The 18,647-nt window shown below is 43.3% G+C and overlaps 1 protein-coding gene across 2 annotated transcripts in view; it reads left to right on the top strand.

Moving 5' to 3' along the window:
* Window positions 1-6,171: 6,171 nt before the first annotated feature.
* CHD1 (chromodomain helicase DNA binding protein 1) overlaps window positions 6,172-18,647 on the top strand; it is a 46,968-nt gene continuing 34,492 nt past the window's right edge. For both annotated transcript variants that reach the window (XM_083464371.1, XM_083464372.1), the window contains exons 1-2: window positions 6,172-10,882; window positions 12,636-12,835. In XM_083464371.1, coding sequence (XP_083320497.1) covers window positions 12,783-12,835 — 53 coding nt within the window. In that variant the 5' untranslated portion in view covers window positions 6,172-10,882; window positions 12,636-12,782. The remainder of the gene's footprint in view (window positions 10,883-12,635; window positions 12,836-18,647) is intronic.

The following is an 18,647-nucleotide window of genomic DNA, read 5'->3' on the forward strand; positions in this document are numbered from 1 at the left end:
GATGGTGGAGCAAATAGGGGTGCGGCAAAAGAATTTACCAGCACTTATAGAATCGTAGAAAGGGACTCAGGTGGCGCTGTGGGTTAAACCACAGAGCCTAGGACTTGCCGATCCGAAGGTCAGCGGTTCGAATCCCCACAACGGAGTGAGTTGCTGTTGCTCAGTCCCTGCTCCTGCCAACCTAGCAGTTCGAAAGCACGTCAAAGTGCAAGTAGATAAATAGGTACTGCTCCGGCAGGAAAGTAAACGGCGTTTCCGTGCGCTGCTCTGGTTCGCCAGAAGCGGCTTAGTCATGCTGGCCACATGACCCGGCTCCCTCGGCCAATAAAGGGAGATGAGCACTGCAACCCCAGAGTTGGCCACGACTGGACCTAATGGTCAGGGGTCCCTTTACCTTTACCTATAGAATCGTAGAACTGTAGCATTGGAAGGGACCTGAAGGATCATTTAGTCCAACCCCTTGTAATGCAGGAATATGCAGCTGTCCCATACAGGGATCGAACCTGCAACCTTGGTGTTATCAGCACCACACTCTAACCAACTGGGCTATCCAGGCAACCTTTCACTGTCCCTTGAATCATCCATTCACATATTAGAATACGCCTTGAGAAAGATGATTTACCAAACGCTCCTCAATTTTGGCCATTATCACAATGAACTGAAAACTTAGCTGCCCGAGCCCAACATGTTCTCTGTTGCAGTTGCTTTCAAAGCTTGCAAAGCTGGAGTTGAATGAGATGGCTATTGGCAACTGCTGGATAACGTGTCTGCAATTAACTTATCATTTGTTACCGTTACATTTTTTAAAAGTGCTGTAGAAAACTCTAGGGAAGGAAAAGGGAACCAAAAATAAAATCACATTTCCCCAAACGACCATTACCAGTAAGAGCAAATTGCTCAATCTATTCCACCTGCTCATCTTCTGAAACGACTCCTTGTGTGTGTATTTTACCCAAGGCCATCCCAAAGAGACTTGTAATGTCAGCATGGGGCCACGTGCAGACTCATTACGATAATATTGTTCCTTTGGTGGAGCTCTAGCCAGCTAATCTGCATCTTATGAGCAAAACAAAATCCCATGTGCCTTAAATTAGTGGAGCACGACCATTAACCTCTCACTTAAAAAGCACAAGTGACACACAATTATATTGATATAGTTAAGCTTAACCTAGCAATTAGACCTTAATGACCAAGACACGGGGAACTTCCTGGGGATTAATGAGTAGAATTCACCTCAGGTCAGCAATTCTCTTCAGAATGGACTAGCCTTTGAAGAAGTCATTGCAACCAGTTATTGTAGTTAGCCTCCTAAGAAGATAGATGCTTGGCCTTTTCTTCTTATTCAAGATGTGGATTCCATGAGGCAGGTGAGGAGAAACACACAACTGATTAATTTATTGTTGAAATTACAAAATACCCAATCCACTAACGGAGATACATATTTTGTTAAAGGGCCAAGGGGAGAAAGGATGCAGTAACAGCCTCTTCTGTCCACCAAAATTGCCTCCCGCTCTCCTCATACATTTATTTTTGCTGTAGGGCAAAATTAGAGCCCTGCTCACAACAGGAAGTGGGGACAAGGGTCCAGGCCTAGGGGATGAAAAGGACAGCTGTTCTACTGCCCCAGTCTTCTTCGTCATAGGTATAGTGGTGCCCCGCAAGACGAATGCCTTGCAAGACGGAAAACCCGCTAGACGAAAGGGTTTTCCGTTTTGGAGGTGCTTCGCAAAACGAATTTCCTATGGGCTTGCTTCGCAAGACGAAAATGTCTGGCGAGTTCCTGTGGGGTTTTTTTCCTCCCCCCCCCTTTTCCCCAAGCCGCTAAGCCGCTTAACAGCTGATCTGCTAAGCCGCTTATCAGCTGATCCGCTAAGCCGCTAAGCCGCTTATCAGCTGATCCGCTAAGCCCGCTAATAGCGCTAAGCCGCTAATGGGCTTGGCTTGCTTCGCAAGACGAAAAAACCGCAAGACGAAGAGACTCGCAGTACGGATTCTTTTCGTCTTGCGAGGCACCACTGTACATCCCTGTCCGAGATCTAGCAACCTGAGTCAGAATTTTATTTGCTCCATAGAACGCATATCAAGCGTGATAAGTGTTGGGGGCTGAGAAGTAGGAACAGCAAATGGGTACCGCTCTGAGTTGAAAGACAAGTTACAGCCAAGTGGTTGAAAGCTTCTCTTCACCAAATGGATGGCCTTAGAAACATAGGGCTTCTCAGCAGACGATGGAATGAAGAAGGGAGTCCCAAAATCACCTCAGCTGTAAACTCAGTTTGCAGCTATAGTTACGCAATTCACATGAGGAAGTAGAACCAATTTCATAACAACTCTCTTCCCCGGATGTTGAGTTGGCAACGTCACAGAACCTGATTGAACCAATTCAGCACAGGTAAAACTACAAGAAGCCCGCCTTTGCTTTTAAATCTTACAAGAAAGGAGCTGGGGATAATGCCTAGAGAAGCCTTTCTCCTCTGTTCTGTTAAGCCAAGGCCTTTGTTGGAGCAGTGCCTCAGATACTATTGAACTCCAGACACATGGATTTAGGCTTTTGTAGGATAATTACCAGGGAGCACCTATTCTAACCACCTTGTCCTAAGATTGTTTATCATTCCTCTGTACTCAGACTCAGTGCCACACACCCCCAGCTTTGTCTATATTGCGTTCATATATATTTATCCTAAGAAAAGGAAACCAACTTACGTAAGCCGGAGGAGGTGGCAAATGGGGCTTAACATTCTCAACGGTTTTCTACACAAGGCTTTCTGGGAGGTGGGTTCTGACCTCTATTCACTAAACCTGATCCCTGCAAGCCATGTGGCACTCAAAAAAAGATAAAAATTTAAGTTTCTAGCAGTGGAGTCTTACGAACAGTTTCCTTATTCCATGTAGGAATGTGTTGCTTTCACATATAGTTATGAAATTCTACATGTGACCTCTCACATGCAAGCATTTTATACATCGATATTTGGTATATTTCAACTAACTTGGGACAATTTCCTTCTTTCCTATCTCCAGCTATCCTTACACATATTTCTCCATTAGAGGGAGTCAGGATCTGCAATGACTCAGAACTATTGAGCCACAAACAGAATTATGTTCCTCTCATTTGTTTTTTACAGCTCGCAAGCCCCAATATTATGAAACTACTTAAGAGCCTATAAAATTAGAAGCAAACAGTTACGATTTATGAGCTCAAGTTTAATTTCAGAATTGTAACCTGAACATGTAATTAAAAGGTTAGAAGAGCTTGAAGGTGTTGCGTGGGACGAGGCAAATCTACACTTTCTCAGGACACATTTCCAAATGTAATGAACTTGTTGTGTAAGATTTATGATCAAGTAAAAGGGGGACAGTTGGAGTTCTAAGGTTGCAGATGCTCCATTCCATTCCGGCTTCTCTCACAATTGCAGGGGGTTGGACTAGATGGCCCTCGTGTTCCCTTCCAACTCTATGATTCTGAGGGAGAATTCTGAGCTCACTGAGCATGCTCAGTCCTCACTGGGCTACTTTTGGGGTCTTCCCCTTAAGCGGTTTTTTTCTACAAGTGTTTTATACAATGCAAACTTTGGTGTCCTCCCAAGCCTTTGATGGCACTATTCTGGCATCGTAAAGAACAACACTGAGAATCAAAATGATTATTAGTATGAATGTGGATCTCCTTTTTTTCAATTAAAAATGCATTCTGCTTGGTATTGCTCTCCCATTCTGAGACTGAGGCAGCAGCAGACTTTCTCCAGTTAGCTTTGATTCACATCTTGGCAGATTTAAATCCACATTAATAACACTGGCAAGTCCTAGAGGTATTACTGCACTATTTCAGGATCTTGCAGTCACTTCATTGATACCGTTTGAAATAATAATCAAGAAAGGGTGCTGTAGAAAAAACACAGAAAAGTTCCATTACCAACAAAAATACTATATTCTCTGCAACAAACAAATTTGTTGAAAAATGGGCTATTATGTGCAACATTTTGGAACTACTTATTTCAAGAAAACATCCACTTAAATGTTGTGTTTTCTTTGCTGTTAGTTTTTGATACAAAACAAAGAAATACATACTTGAGCAAAAAAAACCAACAACCTTAAAACAGTAACTTTTGGCGGGTTTGACATGTTTTAACAGCAACTGAGTCAATCTTCCCTCCACCTCATCTGCACATTTATTTATTTGGTATTATTTTGATTCCTTTCTTCAGCTTTAAGATCAGTAATTAAAAGCCTGTCAGTATGCTCTCGCTTCAACAGATGACTGACCTTCATGCTTTTCTCTTAATGCCATTAACTGATATGCCATTGCCCAGTTTTGCACTGACTCTGTGCAGACAAGCATGCCTTTTTCTTTCTTTCTTTTTTTAAAATATAATTTTCATTATTACAATTTCCAAAATCACATTGACATTCAAATATACATCTCCACTGTTAATATATTTCTTTATACAGTGGTACCTCGGGTTAAGAACTTAATTCGTTCTGGAGGTCCGTTCTTAACCTGAAACTGTTCTTAACCTGAGGTACCACTTTAGCTAATGGGGCCTCCCGCTGCCGTCGCCACACGATTTCTGTTCTCATCCTGAAGCAAAGTTCTTAACCCGAGGTACTATTTCTGGGTTGGTGGAGTCTGTACCTGAAGCGTCTGTAACCTGAGGTACCACTGTAATGACTTCCCTTCTTCCCCTTCCATTTAGTTTACTTTCTCCCTTTATTCTTCATTATATATTATACTGTTGAATTTACCTTAATCACTTGTTTAGTTATTTTCCAAATACTCCAAAAATTTCCCACTCCTCTTTATATACTTGATCTTCTTGCTCTCTTATTTATTAGACCTACTAACTCTACATATTCTATCATTTTTGATTGCCAATCCTCACTCACCCACCATTTTGGGGCTAACAAGACCTGAGCCACTGTAGCCGCATAAATATTTTTTTCTGATACCTGGGTACTTCCATCTGTACCATTCCCAAAAGGAATGCCTCTGGGGTTTTTTTTTTAACATTTAGAACCTGCTAGATCCTGAGCTGACCCTGCTGTGACACATGGCAGCAACAGGCCTGATCCAGGTCTCTTTGCTGCAGCAGCCCGAGAGCTGGCACAGCAAAGAAGCATTTTTCCTACATACCCCACACCCCATGAAACTTTGGTGGATCCAGCACCAGTTGCATCATTCGATTAAGCCCTGCTACTCTCAGCCAGCAGCTACTGGGTCATTTTCTTTGGATGAGATAGCACTGGAACTTATAGTAACTTTGCAATATTTCTCTTATTAACAAATGCAGTAGAGCATAAGTAGAGGCATTCAGATTAAATAGCAACTCTGCTCCCCACCCTAACAACACAAAGTAATTTTTTTTACTGCCAGTTGTTCCACCTTCAGACAACTCTGATGTGCACCTCTTTTAATGGATTGCTTTCCGCACAGTTGCAGTGTCTTCAAAACTACCTTGGTAGATTTCAGACAACAAAGCAATGTACTTTGTGTATGTTCACCATATACAATTTCTTTATTCTTCATTATGGACTGCTCAACAAAAGCAAGAAGACTTTAAATGCTTTTTATGTGCCTCTCTCACAATATCCCATGTCTTCTTAGCTTTCTGTTACAGTGCTGCTGCTTTTTTTCTGGCATTTAGTGCAACATATAGCATGTGGTTTAGACCACGCGGGTGGCGCTGTGGTCTAAACCACAGAGCCTAGGGCTTGCCAATCAGAAGGTCAGCAGTTCAAATCCCCGCAACGGGGTGAGCTTCCATTGCTCGGTCCCAGCTCCTGCCAACCTAGCAGTTCGAAAGCACATCAAAGTGCAAGTAGATAAATAGGTACCACTCTGGTGGGAAGGTAAATGGCGTTTCCGTGCGCTGCTCTGGTTTCGCCAGAAGCGACTTAGTCATGCTGGCCACATGACTCGGAAGCTGTATGCCGGCTCCTTCAGCCAGTAAAGCGAGATGAGCGCTGCAACCCCAGAGTCGTTCACGACCGGACCTATTGGTCAGGGGTCCCTTTACCTTTATACCATGATAATATGCCTTTTTGTCAATGAAAACAGCAACATTTATACATGTCAACATTCAGTTGCTTCATGTCCCTTTCAATGTGGTGGTGATGTTGTTAGGAATCTATGTAACTTAGTGCTTTCACCCATGGATGAAGGATTCATGATTCTCAGGTCAGTAAATCATGAAAGCTTTATTGATAAAATCATCACACGATCTTAGCATCAACTCCAAGTACAGTACAGGTTCAATCGTAAGCAGAGTTCCAGGATACATGGCTAGGCATAACCAAAACTATTGTCCCCAAACTGTTGACACATACAGTCCAATACCTACCTAGCTATTTCCTGCTTCTGATATATTTAATGCAGTGTTTATTGTTTATCTTTTTTGCCATTTATTTATTTCTTACTTTCTTTCCCCTCCCACTTATTGTTACCTGCAATTCTTTCCCCCAGTATTACTGCTTCTTTTCATTCTCCTTGCATGAACAAGACCCTCCAGGCTCCACGGAAGCCTTCTCAACTATTATAGCTTCCCTGACTCTACTTGTAAACCATATTGGCAAGCTCTTGGATTGTTTGCAGCTTTTCAATCAGTAGCATACATGCTAGCCAAGCTTCTGTTATTGTGGTTTTAAATAACTTCCATGCATCCTAAAGAGAATTGGCCCTCTTGATACCCTCTTTTAACCAATTTCCTCATCCCCCCCCCCCTACTTTGAAATTAAATGTGGCTATGCCTTCCACTTACATATTTGTTAGCACTGTGATTACTGTTTCCAATCAGTCTGACAGCACATATATCTCACTTCAGATCTTGGGCACCTCTTGGGATGCAACCCTGGACTGAATCCTATGATTAAATGTTCCAAAGCATTTACTGTATCAAAAGGTTTTGGGTCTTTCCAAGAATTCCAATGTGCACTTTCCCAGTAATTGAAAATAAAGAACCATTTCAAGATTATTCTCATAGCTTTGGCAAAGGCATGACAATACAATTCTCGTATCAAATCTACCTCCCTCAGAACAAAGCAAAGCATGCAAGTATGTTGCTGCTACAGTTCTTCCCATAGGAAGCATTCCTCCCCTTTTTCATCTATGTCATGTCATGACTTCTTGCATATTCTGCCCTATCGTTAATTATATGACCTGGAAGACTTACACCATTATTCTTTATGGAAGGATCATCCTGAACCCGATGAGTCTAAGCTCCTGATGGCTTTCAAACAGGAAAGAATTTAAAAGCTGATCTGCAAGCTTTCTGATATCAAGTGGCAGTTTTCCAGTTCCGCAGTGGTTTAACCACTCTACCAGCTTTGCTTGAACCAAAATCTCCCCAGTACCCATGCTATATAAAGCCTTTCCCCACACCACCACCCTGTTATCCATTCGCTGAAAGTAGCCCCGGATTTGGACATTTATAAAATGTCCTGAAATGCTTCTTTGGAGATCCTGAATTTAAAAATCTTAGCTAAGTTTTCTTCTTCTAGGACTGCAGCACTACTTTTCTCAACAGCACTTGGATCAACGTGCACCAAAGCCACGGATTTCTCTTCTGCATTTTCTAGATGGCATTCAATATCCATATCCTTCACACTTTGCAGGCAAGTCACCTTGCAGTAAACATGCCTATTACAGCTCCACCTCATTGCTGTTCATCATCAAATGGGCCCCTTTTAAACAACTATTTCTCTCTTCCTCAGTATGATGCCTTCCTATCCCCAAGGCTCCATTCTCCATCACAACAGATTATATTGTGCCATAACCTTGAAGATCTCATATACATACCTCTCTTAGCTTCTCCAGGTTAGCTACCCTAGCCTCAAGGGAACAAAGAGCCAGGAGCTCATTGTCTTAGGGACACACCAACAATTTGTTCCCTGCCAGCAGATAACCATACATGTGATGCCCTGTACATTACACAGGAAGTTACCTACTCCTGCTGGCTTTCTATCTCCATAACTGATTGATTAAACTGAGTATAAACCTGTTTTAAATTCAAAAGTTAAGGACTAAACCCAACAAAGTTAGGCATGGTTAAGCCTGCTGAAATCAGTGGGATTAAGCATGTCTCCGTTGGATTTATGCCTACGTATTTAAAGGGGCATCATGAATAATATAAATACTGTTGGCTGCAAATTGGTTGGTTATATATTGCATAACCTAAGTATAAACAAGGAAAGAATGCCTTCTTGAGAAACGTCTTCTTGAATATCTGAAAACTTTGTAGTTTGTACCTGGAAGAATTGAGTTATTCCCCTCAACAAACACCCTGTATTCCTCTTAGAAATCTACTGTGATTTGCAGGGATAAGACAGGGATGAACAGTCTATTGCTGGACTACAACTTCCTTCATCCCTGGCCATTGACCATGTTAGCTGGGGCTGATAGGAGTCAAACAACATTTGGAGGGCCATAGGTTATCCAATTCTGCCTTAAGACCTATGCTACAAACAAACTTAACAGCCATAGATTCTTTCCAAAGAATTTTGGAGTTAAGAGTCTTTGAAGTGTGGGAAGCAGGCAGGAATCTAGCAGCTTTGAACACAATTTTACTATCTATAAAACTGAATTCTAACCAAAACTTTAAAAAAGAACAACCTATAGTTCTCAGATTTCACTGCAAGAAACCAAATTGATCTTAGTTAAAACAAAGTTGGTAGCATACAGATGCCTTAAGACTGGATGTGCTGTAGAGAGCAACTGATCTCTACTGGATGAGGGGGTGACCCATGTATTTGCTTCATCTTTCAAATGTCAGGAGATGTGCTGGAAGCATAGCTATATTCATAACAGCTGTGCTTTTAGAGATGACAATGGCCATAAAACGTAAGGTAGGAAGAACCATGGAAGAAGCTGGACAGAACACATGTTTTGCTGGTGTGGCGCTCTCTTTCGTAGCCCAGTTTTGATCTGAGAGATGAAAACTATTATTGTGCTTTACGGAAAGTTTGTCTCAGAAGGGGGGGGGGACACAAGTTGATAATTAAGAGCAGGAAATTAAGTTTGAATTCTGATTCAGAAATCTCACTTGAAATCAGCCTTTCCTACCACAAGCATTTGCCAGATGTGAAGTGTGGCTGTGAACTGAGCTGTTTTACAAACCTGGCACTAGAAGGCTATATTCCCAACCAAATTTTGGGTTTCCCAATTGTGTCCCAGTATTAATCACAGCTTCCGTGAACTCAGCCACAGTTCACAGCCTTACATAATGCTCCTATTAGTCAGCTACTCTGTGGAATACACAGCTTGAGCAGTTTTCCCGCCTTGAAAACCAGTGCACATAGCCTTCCAACTGGAAAGGGGAGGGCAATATAGCTTCCACAAGCAGCAACTACATCTTTTCGAAGTTATAAAGCACATACACTTTAAAGGCATATGAATGGTGGGACTTTCACCAACCAAGCACGGAAGCCTGTCCCTAAGTAAGCTAACTCCAGAAGAAAATAGCCACTGACTCCAGAATTGCAGCCTGAAACTACTACAAGGAAGTAGGACACAACTATTGAGTTCTCAAGCAGCTGAGAAGTGGAAAATACAGCAAGTAGGGTTGCCACTTTTGGTTGGGCAAAACATGGGGCAGGTCAGGCAAAGAAAAGGCAGGTTGTGGGGGGCGGGGATTGGGGGACTTAAAAGTGCAAAAATGATTTCAAAGCAATCTATTACAATGATCAAATGGAAGCAAAGTTCAAACTGTAACAGCAAACATTCCAACAACAATCCTGAAAGGAAATCCTCCCCACCTGCTGAATTTCTGCCTGCTGGAAGGATGAATGTAGAAACCCAAACAAACAAACAAAAAGAGAAAAGGAGGGGGGAAGGGACGAGAGAGACAGCAACAAGTTCTGCTTTTCTTCCTCACAGAGCTTCGCCTTCAACATCGTAAGGCTTGCATAACCCCTCATCGAGGTACAGTGAATTTGAGAGATCGTAAGTTTTGGGGAGAAGAGAAAAGCAGCGGTGCCAACTTGAATATAAAAAAATGGGAGGGGGGCTCCCAGGTAAGCCCCGCCCCACATAATCCATCACATGATGCGCTGCACACACACTATGTGAATGGCAATGCCCATCAACTGGGGGTGGAGGGGCTCAGCCCCTTTAAAAATTTGATTGGTGGGGTGAAGACACCCTCGGCCCCTAGGAGTCGGCTGCTATGGAGAAGAGTATTCACACGCGGGCAGCAAAAGCGAAGTGGGTTTATAAAGTGGAGTCACTGACGGCGCCCTCCCTCACCCCACGAGCCGCAATTCCCACAGACCCCTCGTGACCACTCCACGCGCGCCACAGGCTCCCCGCTCTCTTCTCTCCCGGCAGGCCTGGCGCGGCCCTCTTCTCCTGCTCCCGCCTCCTCGCGGCCGCCGACGTCGCCACGGTCGTCCTGCGCGAGCCGCGCCGCCCGCTTCCCTTCGCCCGTGACTCCTCCCTCCCCTTCCCGCTCTGTCCCAGGGCTGACATCACGCCCGGGGTTTCCATCGGACGAGGGGAGGGGAGGGGGTGACGGAAAGAGGAGGAGGACGCTGTACGGAGCGGCTGCGGCAGCGTGATGGCGGCGGCGGCCGGGAGGACTTAAAGCAACGGCGTCGCGCGCCCGCTCACCTCGGGGTGGTTTTTTTAACCCGTTCTCTTCCCTCCCGCCGCGCTCTTCCCTATTAAACCGCTTCTCTCTGTTTCTGAGGGGGCTCGCGCTGCTTCTCCCTCCCTCCCGCCCCCCTCTTTTTTTCCGGGTAGGCCAAGAGGGAGGGCCAGAGAAGCGGCAGAGGGAAGAGGAGAGAGGGAAGAGATCCCGGCAGGCCCCGGAGCGCTCCTTCCTTCCTTCCTTCCTCGAGGCCCGGCTGCAGCGCTCTCCCCCTCGCTGGCTCCTCAGGAGAGGCCCAGGCAGGCCTGGCGGTAAGTGCGGCCCGACGGAGAGCGAAGGAAGAGGGCAGGCTGTGGGGATCGGAGAGAGGCACGCCATACCTGGCCTGGTCGCCTTGTGTAGGCCGCGGTGGGGCAATGGAAGGGCGGAGAGAGAGGGAGGGAGCCAGCCAGCTAGACGGGAGTTGGGAGCCGAGGCTCCGGCTTGAGGAAGGAAGGAAGGAAGGAAGGAAAGGGCCCGGCCCAGGCGGTTTTGCTCGGTTCTGTGTGGAAAGCGGGCGAACTGAGGTGGAGAAACGCCGCTTTTGTTCAGCCGCTGCGCCTCAGGCCGGTCCGTTTGTCCGACCGCCTTCGCTTTCTCGCTCTCAGCCCCCGCCCTCCACCCCCATATAGAGGCTCGCAGGAGCCGACCGCGGTGCTGCTGCTGGTTGTCTTTTTCCCCCTCCTCCGGCTTCCCCCGCCATCTCCCTTTGTTTACCAGGCGGCCGAGGAGAGGCGGTTATGCAGGACGCAGCGAGGCTTTCGCAAGCGGGGCGAGGAGGGGAAAGGCGGGAGGACCGCGGCCGGCCTAAAAAAGAAGCGGCGGCAGTAATAGTGGGAAAGGCGCCCCGCGAGGAGCAGCAGGAGACACCCGCCGCGATAAGGGGGGAACCGGAGGGAGGGGAGAAAGCCCATTTGTTTTGGCACCCACTAAATCCACGAGGCCCGCTGCTCATTGGCTGACAGGCTGGCTATCAGGGACTCGGTGCGGTGCCTTCCTGCTGCTCTGATCAGTGGCCCCGCCTTTTGCTTGGTTCCCTTAAATATATATATATAACTGGGTTGATTGAGACCAAGTAGATGATCTTTGCTGCTATGGTATTCCCTGTTAGCTTGTATGGTGCCCAAAGGACGCTGACTTTCTAAGTAGCTAGAAATTGCTCTTGTGCTGGTGGCAGTAAGAATTAGCAGCACAAGAGTAATTCCAGCTACTTAACAGAGCTGGCCTTAGTATAGGATTTTGAAAGGGGCAATGCCATAGAAATCATAGTTGGGATCTGTGATTTGTACATTCACTATGGGTCAGGAAAACAATTTTGTTATAAATCAGTCTTACCTATGTTTACTTGCAGTTTCAGTTCTCAAGTAAGCAGTCAGGAGACTGTAGTTTTAACGGGAGTGAGCAAGCTGCATTTTACTGGTGCAAATTTATAAAATGGTTCATGTATGCATGTTGCTTACAACACAGTCCTATGTATGTTTACTCAGAAGTCAGATGAATTGTTATAATAGGACATGCTCTAGTGAGTTGGTTTAGGATTGCAGCTTTACTTTCAGAAGAAAAAAGTTCCAGCCTGCACCAGCACTACTCCCTTGCTTTCCCTTGGCACTGCCACTAATGGCACTGCTAATTAGATCAATGTCAGAATGCTTCAGAAAGGATCAAATTGGGTTTTCCTGTGTATGAAGTTACTTAGCCTCTGAAGAATAATACTGACCCTTCTGTATGAACTTACAGGTTAAAGATCACTGAGAGAATCCATTATTCAATGTCAAACTAGGACTGGAGAGACTCAGGTTCAAATCCCCCACTCAGCTACAAAGCAACATTGGGCCAGTCACTATCTCATGGGTTTGGTGTAATTCGAAAATGGATGGGGGATGGGAATGCAGGGTTATAAATGTAACAAATAATTCAAGAATCTGATGAACTGCACATATCCAGCTAGTTTACTGCAGTATCCTCAAATAGATTACAGATTTGTAAACATTTCACATCTTTATTATTTGTGTATTCATTTTTTAGGGTAACTTGGGAAAAACAAATAACCGCTGAAGTTACATGTGAAATATCTGAAGAGCGAGGAAGACGACTCTCTTAAGTGGACATTTCATATCCAGCTTCCAAACTGGAAGAACTTTATTTATATTTTTATTTTGGTGAATATTTACAATGAATGGGCACAGTGATGAAGAAAGTGCAAGGAACAGTAGTGGAGAATCAAGGTATGTACTTAAAGATTTGTCTCTGGTAAATCTTACATTTTTGTGAAAGTGAAGTCTTTACCATAATTAAATTGCTTATTTTGAAGTATCGGACCAAGCATTCTTATTTCAAATAAGGACTCTGGAAACTAATTGAATTTACTTAGAAATAAGAGTGTGCACAAGGCTCAGGACCCAATTCTAGTGAATCCATTAATGGTGTGCCTCAAACAGTAATGGAATATGGTTAACTAACACTCAAATATGCATGTCTTTGCAACAACAGTATGTGTAATGGTTTAGATAGGGTGCTTAGCCCAGCCTGTCATATGTATCTGATTACACAGGACTAAGTGATCTCCATAGGATACATTTTGTGACCATATCTTAGAAGGTTCCTGCTCCAGAATCATGTTCCTCACTTGAATTTCTCACTTTCTGTCTCAGTGGTACTTCATGTCCTCCTTGTGTTGTGTTTTAAGGGTGAGAGGAGGGAGTACCACCTCCATATTTGCATGGAACCAAGGAATGGTTTCATCTAGAGTGAGTGCTGGAACTGGAGTAGCTAATTCCTGCATTCCATACTTACCTGGTTAAATAAACTTGAATCCAATTCTATACCATCTTAAGATTTGAACCTTATTTCAGAGCAAACCCATGTGAAGTAGCACATAGTATCTTGGGACTTGTACCAGTGAGGGTTATGTTCATTCTCTAGTGTTGCAGGCAGTATGCATTTGAATACTGGAAATCACAGGTGGGAAGGCTGCTGTTGTATTCAAATTCTCCTTGTGAGCTTCCCATATGCATTTGGTTGGCCACTGAGGACAGGCCTTTGGCCCAGTCCAGCAGAGTTCTTATATACACTTATATACACTTGTGTGTTGCCCAGTCTTGCAAATAAAGGATCCAATCCTATGCCATTTTATTTGCAAGTAAACACTGTTGAATGGAACTTAAGAATGTATATATTGAATTGTACTGAATTGTACTATAGTGAATTGAATTGTATATATCATGTAGTTTTCCTTGTATGGTCATATCTTACGTGCTGTAGGGTGTCTTGAGCAGTGGTTCTCACAAGCTAGATATCAGAACACCCCCTAGCTGAGTAGCTAGCTGTAAAATTGGACTTGCCTCTGATAAGGCCTGTCTTAGAAGGCCACTTAATGTGTCTCTTTTTGTTCTTTAAGGGATTCCAAAAAACAAATGGATAGGTTTGTTTGTTCATGTATGTTGAAAACACTACATGTTTATAAATTAGAAGCTTTAGAGAATGTAAGAGGAGCCCTGCTCTAATCCAGCATCCTGATCACAGTGTGGCTATACAGTGGTACCTCGGGTTACAGACGCTTCAGGTTACAGACACTTCAGGTTACAGACTCCGCTAACCCAGAAATAGTACCTCGGGTTAAGAACTTGGCTTCAGGATGAGAACAGAAATTGCGCGGTGGCAGCGGGAGGCCCCATTAGCTAAAGTAGTATCTCAGGTTAAGAACAGTTTCAGGTTAAGAACAGACTTCCGGAATGAATCAAGTTCTTAATCCGAGGTACCACTGTATGTAGTGAATTCTTCTGGAAAACCCACCAGTAGGACATGAAAGGAATAGTCCTCTCCCCACAACCCAGTAACTGCTATTCAGTAGCATAGCGCCTCTGAACCTGCATGCACTGCGTAGCGTATATTGATGGCATGCCTCGGAATAACAGTTGGTGGGGAACGCAAGCGAGAAGAATGCTGTTGTCCTCATATCTTGCTTGTGGGTTTCTCATAAGCATGTGAGAACGTGATGCCAACTGCTGCTTATTCCTGTACTTCACGACCATCTAATCCTCCTTTAAAGCCATCTCAGGTAGTGGCCACCACACCAAATTTCAGCAGTGAATTCTATAAATTGTGTTGTATGGAAGATGTAGTTTGTTTTCTCTCTCGAACCTACTACCACTCTGAACTTAAAATGTGAGGAACAGCTCAATTATTTTCATGGTTCTTGTAGATTAAAATTACAAGGTTTCCCTTTATCCTAACACTCCCATGAATATTCTGTATTTGGTAATGTTTTGGTACAAAAATAATGTGACCCTCCATTTTTATTGTAGTATGGAAACTCAAGGGCAGCTGTCATTTGAGCCTTAGCTATTATGGCACAGACAGCTGTGTCACAAAGATGGTTACTTGATTTGTAGATAGGTGATCCCCATCAGTACTAGTTGTGGAAGCAGCCTGTAGTTACTAGTGAGGTTTGGCATTGCCTGTTTCTGCAGCCTGGTGGAATGTGTAGCAGAAGCTACCCAGAATTGCTCCCGCTTTCCATCCCAGCCTTCATCTCCTGCAGACTGCAGATTAGTAGTTTGTCATTTCTCTTAATACATCTGGAAATATATTGGAGACTTGGAAGTAGTGCATGAGAGGTAGTATAATTGTGCTTATATGGATACAACTTGGGATGCAGATGAAATTGCCCGATTATGTTCTGTTTTAAGAATTTTGATAGTTTGAGTATGCTTTTCTTTAAGTGTATTTGGTGGAATAATTCATATATTTTCCATATTAGTGGAATATTAAAGGGATTCCCAGGTCATGCTCATTGGCAGGCTAATATGAAACAAGATAAATTTGTAATCAAGCCATTCTTATCATTTATAAAGATGCTCTATATGTCTGAATAATCCAGTCTGCCTGTCTACTTGCTGTTCTTAACAGCTTTGTTGCATTCGTGGGAAAGTTTTGGTCAGAAAGTTGTGGAATGCAATAGAGTGTCTTTGTGGCATCTGACTTCTCAGCTGTGGAAGTGCCCCTTCAAAACCCTCCCAAAATGTCTATTTCCCTCAGGGAACTACATTGAGTAAAATCACTTTAAGGCAGCCTGAGAAGGCTTTGTGATCTTGCCAGCCACTACCACTTCAGTCCCATGCTTTTGTATTCTTTCAGCTATTTGTATTCTACTGAGAAGGTGTATTAGATACCCAAGGATTAACTATAGCTATGTAAGACAGGAGGAAAGATGACATGGAGAGAGGTGGGCTAGGGTTAGTTAGCAGACAGAGGCCAGGAGGCTGAGGAAATGAGAGAGGAGGAGGGCTGGAACAGTGTCTGTGGAGTGGTGTGGAAATTATAAAAGCATGACGTACCGTATATGGTTGTAGGAGAAAATGAATGTAGGATGCATGTACTCAGGGATGAGGGAGGGGAAATGGGTTCTGACCAGGGGCATAGCATGGGGGAGGACTGCTGGAGTGATTGACCTGGGTGCCTTTTTTCAGGGGAGGGGTGCTGCTGCTCACACCGTCCTCCCCAAGCCAGTCCTGTGCTGCTTTGTGAGGCTGGGATCATTCCAGCCTCACAAAACAGCTCAGGGCTGGTGCTGCTCCAGTGGCAGCAAGGGCTGGGCTGGTGCGCAGTGAGCTCCTTTTCCCTCCTGCACCTGTCCCCCCCAGCGCATGTGCGCCCCAGGCACTATTAAAGCATGCTCTGCGGCTAGTTCTGACTCTTGCTTACCACATTAAAATACATGTTCCCATCTGAATGTCTCTTCTGTCATGAATTTATAAGATGGTCCCTCTGTCTTAATCATCATTTGTGAAAGCAGGGCAATACCAACAACCTACCTTATGGGGTTTTCTTTTCTTTTTGAATAGTCTGATATGTATGTATGTATTTGAAACACTTTAGAGACTAAAGAATGGAATAAATGTGTGTGGTTATTATTAGCAGTTAGCATGATGATACTACTTTTCTCTGCTGGGTTTGCCACGCTGATCCTTAGAAGTATGCCTAATTAAAATAATGAAAAATTTTGAAATCTGGGTTTAGCATTTGATATCTCAATTTATTGTTTAGTAAATGATCTAATTATTTGATTAATCAAAGTAGCATATTGTAAATCTATATTCAAAAGAATAGAATTTCTTGATTGGTTGACAGCCCTAGTAATAAGTAAATGTGTCCTATCCGACAAATAGTTTGTTGGGGTAGAGCCTGTTTTATGTGTCATGGTGCATATTCTCAAAACTGATTCTAGATTCTCAGTCTCCCCTGGAATCAACAGATTGCAGCCTACTGTCTCTAGTTCTTTTGTCTGAGACAGTTTTAATTATAACTTAATTTATAAATTATAAATCAGGGTGTTTTTTCCCCTATTGGTACACTGTCCTTTTGCCTCAACACTGCTATGATCCAAATGAGCTGTGACATCTGTAGTTACAAAACTGCTTTGAATTCAACCAATTTGATTTTCAGCGGAGCCTGGGAAGCACTGAGTACTTTTTTCAACTAATACATTGAACAGGCTTTATTGGTTTGGTAGTGCTTCAATTCTTTGCAAGGCAGAACAATAAAGCTAGGCTTCTAAGGTCAGTTTAAGGTCTTTAGTAGTCAAATCTGGTCACAGAGGTCATATTGTGGGAGGTAAAAATTCTTAACTTGTGAAAATTGGATAAATGTAAAATTTGTAGTAGAGATTATTTAAAAGTGCCAATACATGTACAGGAAATAGTTTTGAACTTAAAAGTTCTTTTCTGAACTTAAAAGATTAACATGGCATAAGTTTTAGACTGAAAATAGTAAGTAGACTCTGTTGGTCTGCTTATTTAATGTGCATTTGATCCTGGTCCAATTGCACTGGGTACCAATTAGTTTCCAGGCCCAAATCAAAGTGCTGGTTTTTACCTATAAAGCCTTAAACAGCTCAGGACCACAATACTTCAAGGATTGCTTCTTTCCATATGAACCAGCTGGACCCTGAGATTATCTTGTGATGCCCTTTCTTCGTGTGCCTCTTCCTTGAGAGGTCAGGAGGGTGGCAACACAAGAATGGGCCTTTTCTGCAGTGGTTCCCCATGTGTGCCAGGGAAGTTCGCCTGGCACCTTCACCATACACCTTTAGGCGCCAGGCAAAAATGTTCCTTTTTAACCAGGCCTTTGCCTGACCTGATCTACATCCTATACCCTTTTTAAAATGCTGGCTCTTTTTAGGTTTTTTTTTAATTCGGTTGTTTGTATTTTGATTTTATGTATGTGATCCTCTATGTGAACCGCCCTGAGACCTTCAGGTATAGGGCGGTATAGAAATAAAATTAATAATAATAATTAGGTGGTCTGCTTTTATGAGCAAAGTATTTTTTAACGTGAGGTTTTTGAGACTTAATTTTGTTGGTGCAGCTGTTAGTATGTAACATCATTAGCTCTTTGCTTTCAGTGTGACACTGAAATGTATCATAACGTTGTAGATCCTACTATTTTCTGAAATGGTACCATTAGTTGTATGTACTTTGTATTCATTTGAGACAATGTTACTTTAAAACGTTTTTTTTTTCAAAGGCCTGTTTTTCGATCAAGCTGTGTGTTTGTTTTTTTAAAAAAAATGATAATAACAATCTGTGGCAAATCTTGGCCTCACATATTCCTCCCTTTTCCATTTGCAAGGGGAGGAGATTGAAAGATTCCATGTTAAATTGCACTTGTTCGGATTCTGTGAGTTCAAATTTGAGTTTGTTTGAACTAACAATTGGAATAAGCCAGTTTCCTGATTTTGGATATCACAGAAAACGTACGTACAGTGGTACCTCGGGTTACATACACTTCAGGTTACAAATGCTTCAGGTTACAGACTCAGCTAACCCAGAAATAGTACCTCGAGTTAAGAACTTTGCTTCAGGATGAGAACAGAAATCGCACGGCGGCGGCAGCGGGAGGCCCCATTAGCTGAAGTTGTACCTCAGGTTAAGAACAATTTCAGCTTAAGAACGGACCTCCAGAATGAATTAAGTTCTTAAACCGAGGTACCACTGTATTGAAAGTAGTAGAACAAACTTGAACCAAAATTGCACATAA

The sequence above is a fragment of the Podarcis liolepis genome (assembly GCF_965112155.1).
Source record: "Podarcis liolepis genome assembly, chromosome: 11".
NCBI lineage: Eukaryota > Metazoa > Chordata > Lepidosauria > Squamata > Lacertidae > Podarcis > Podarcis liolepis.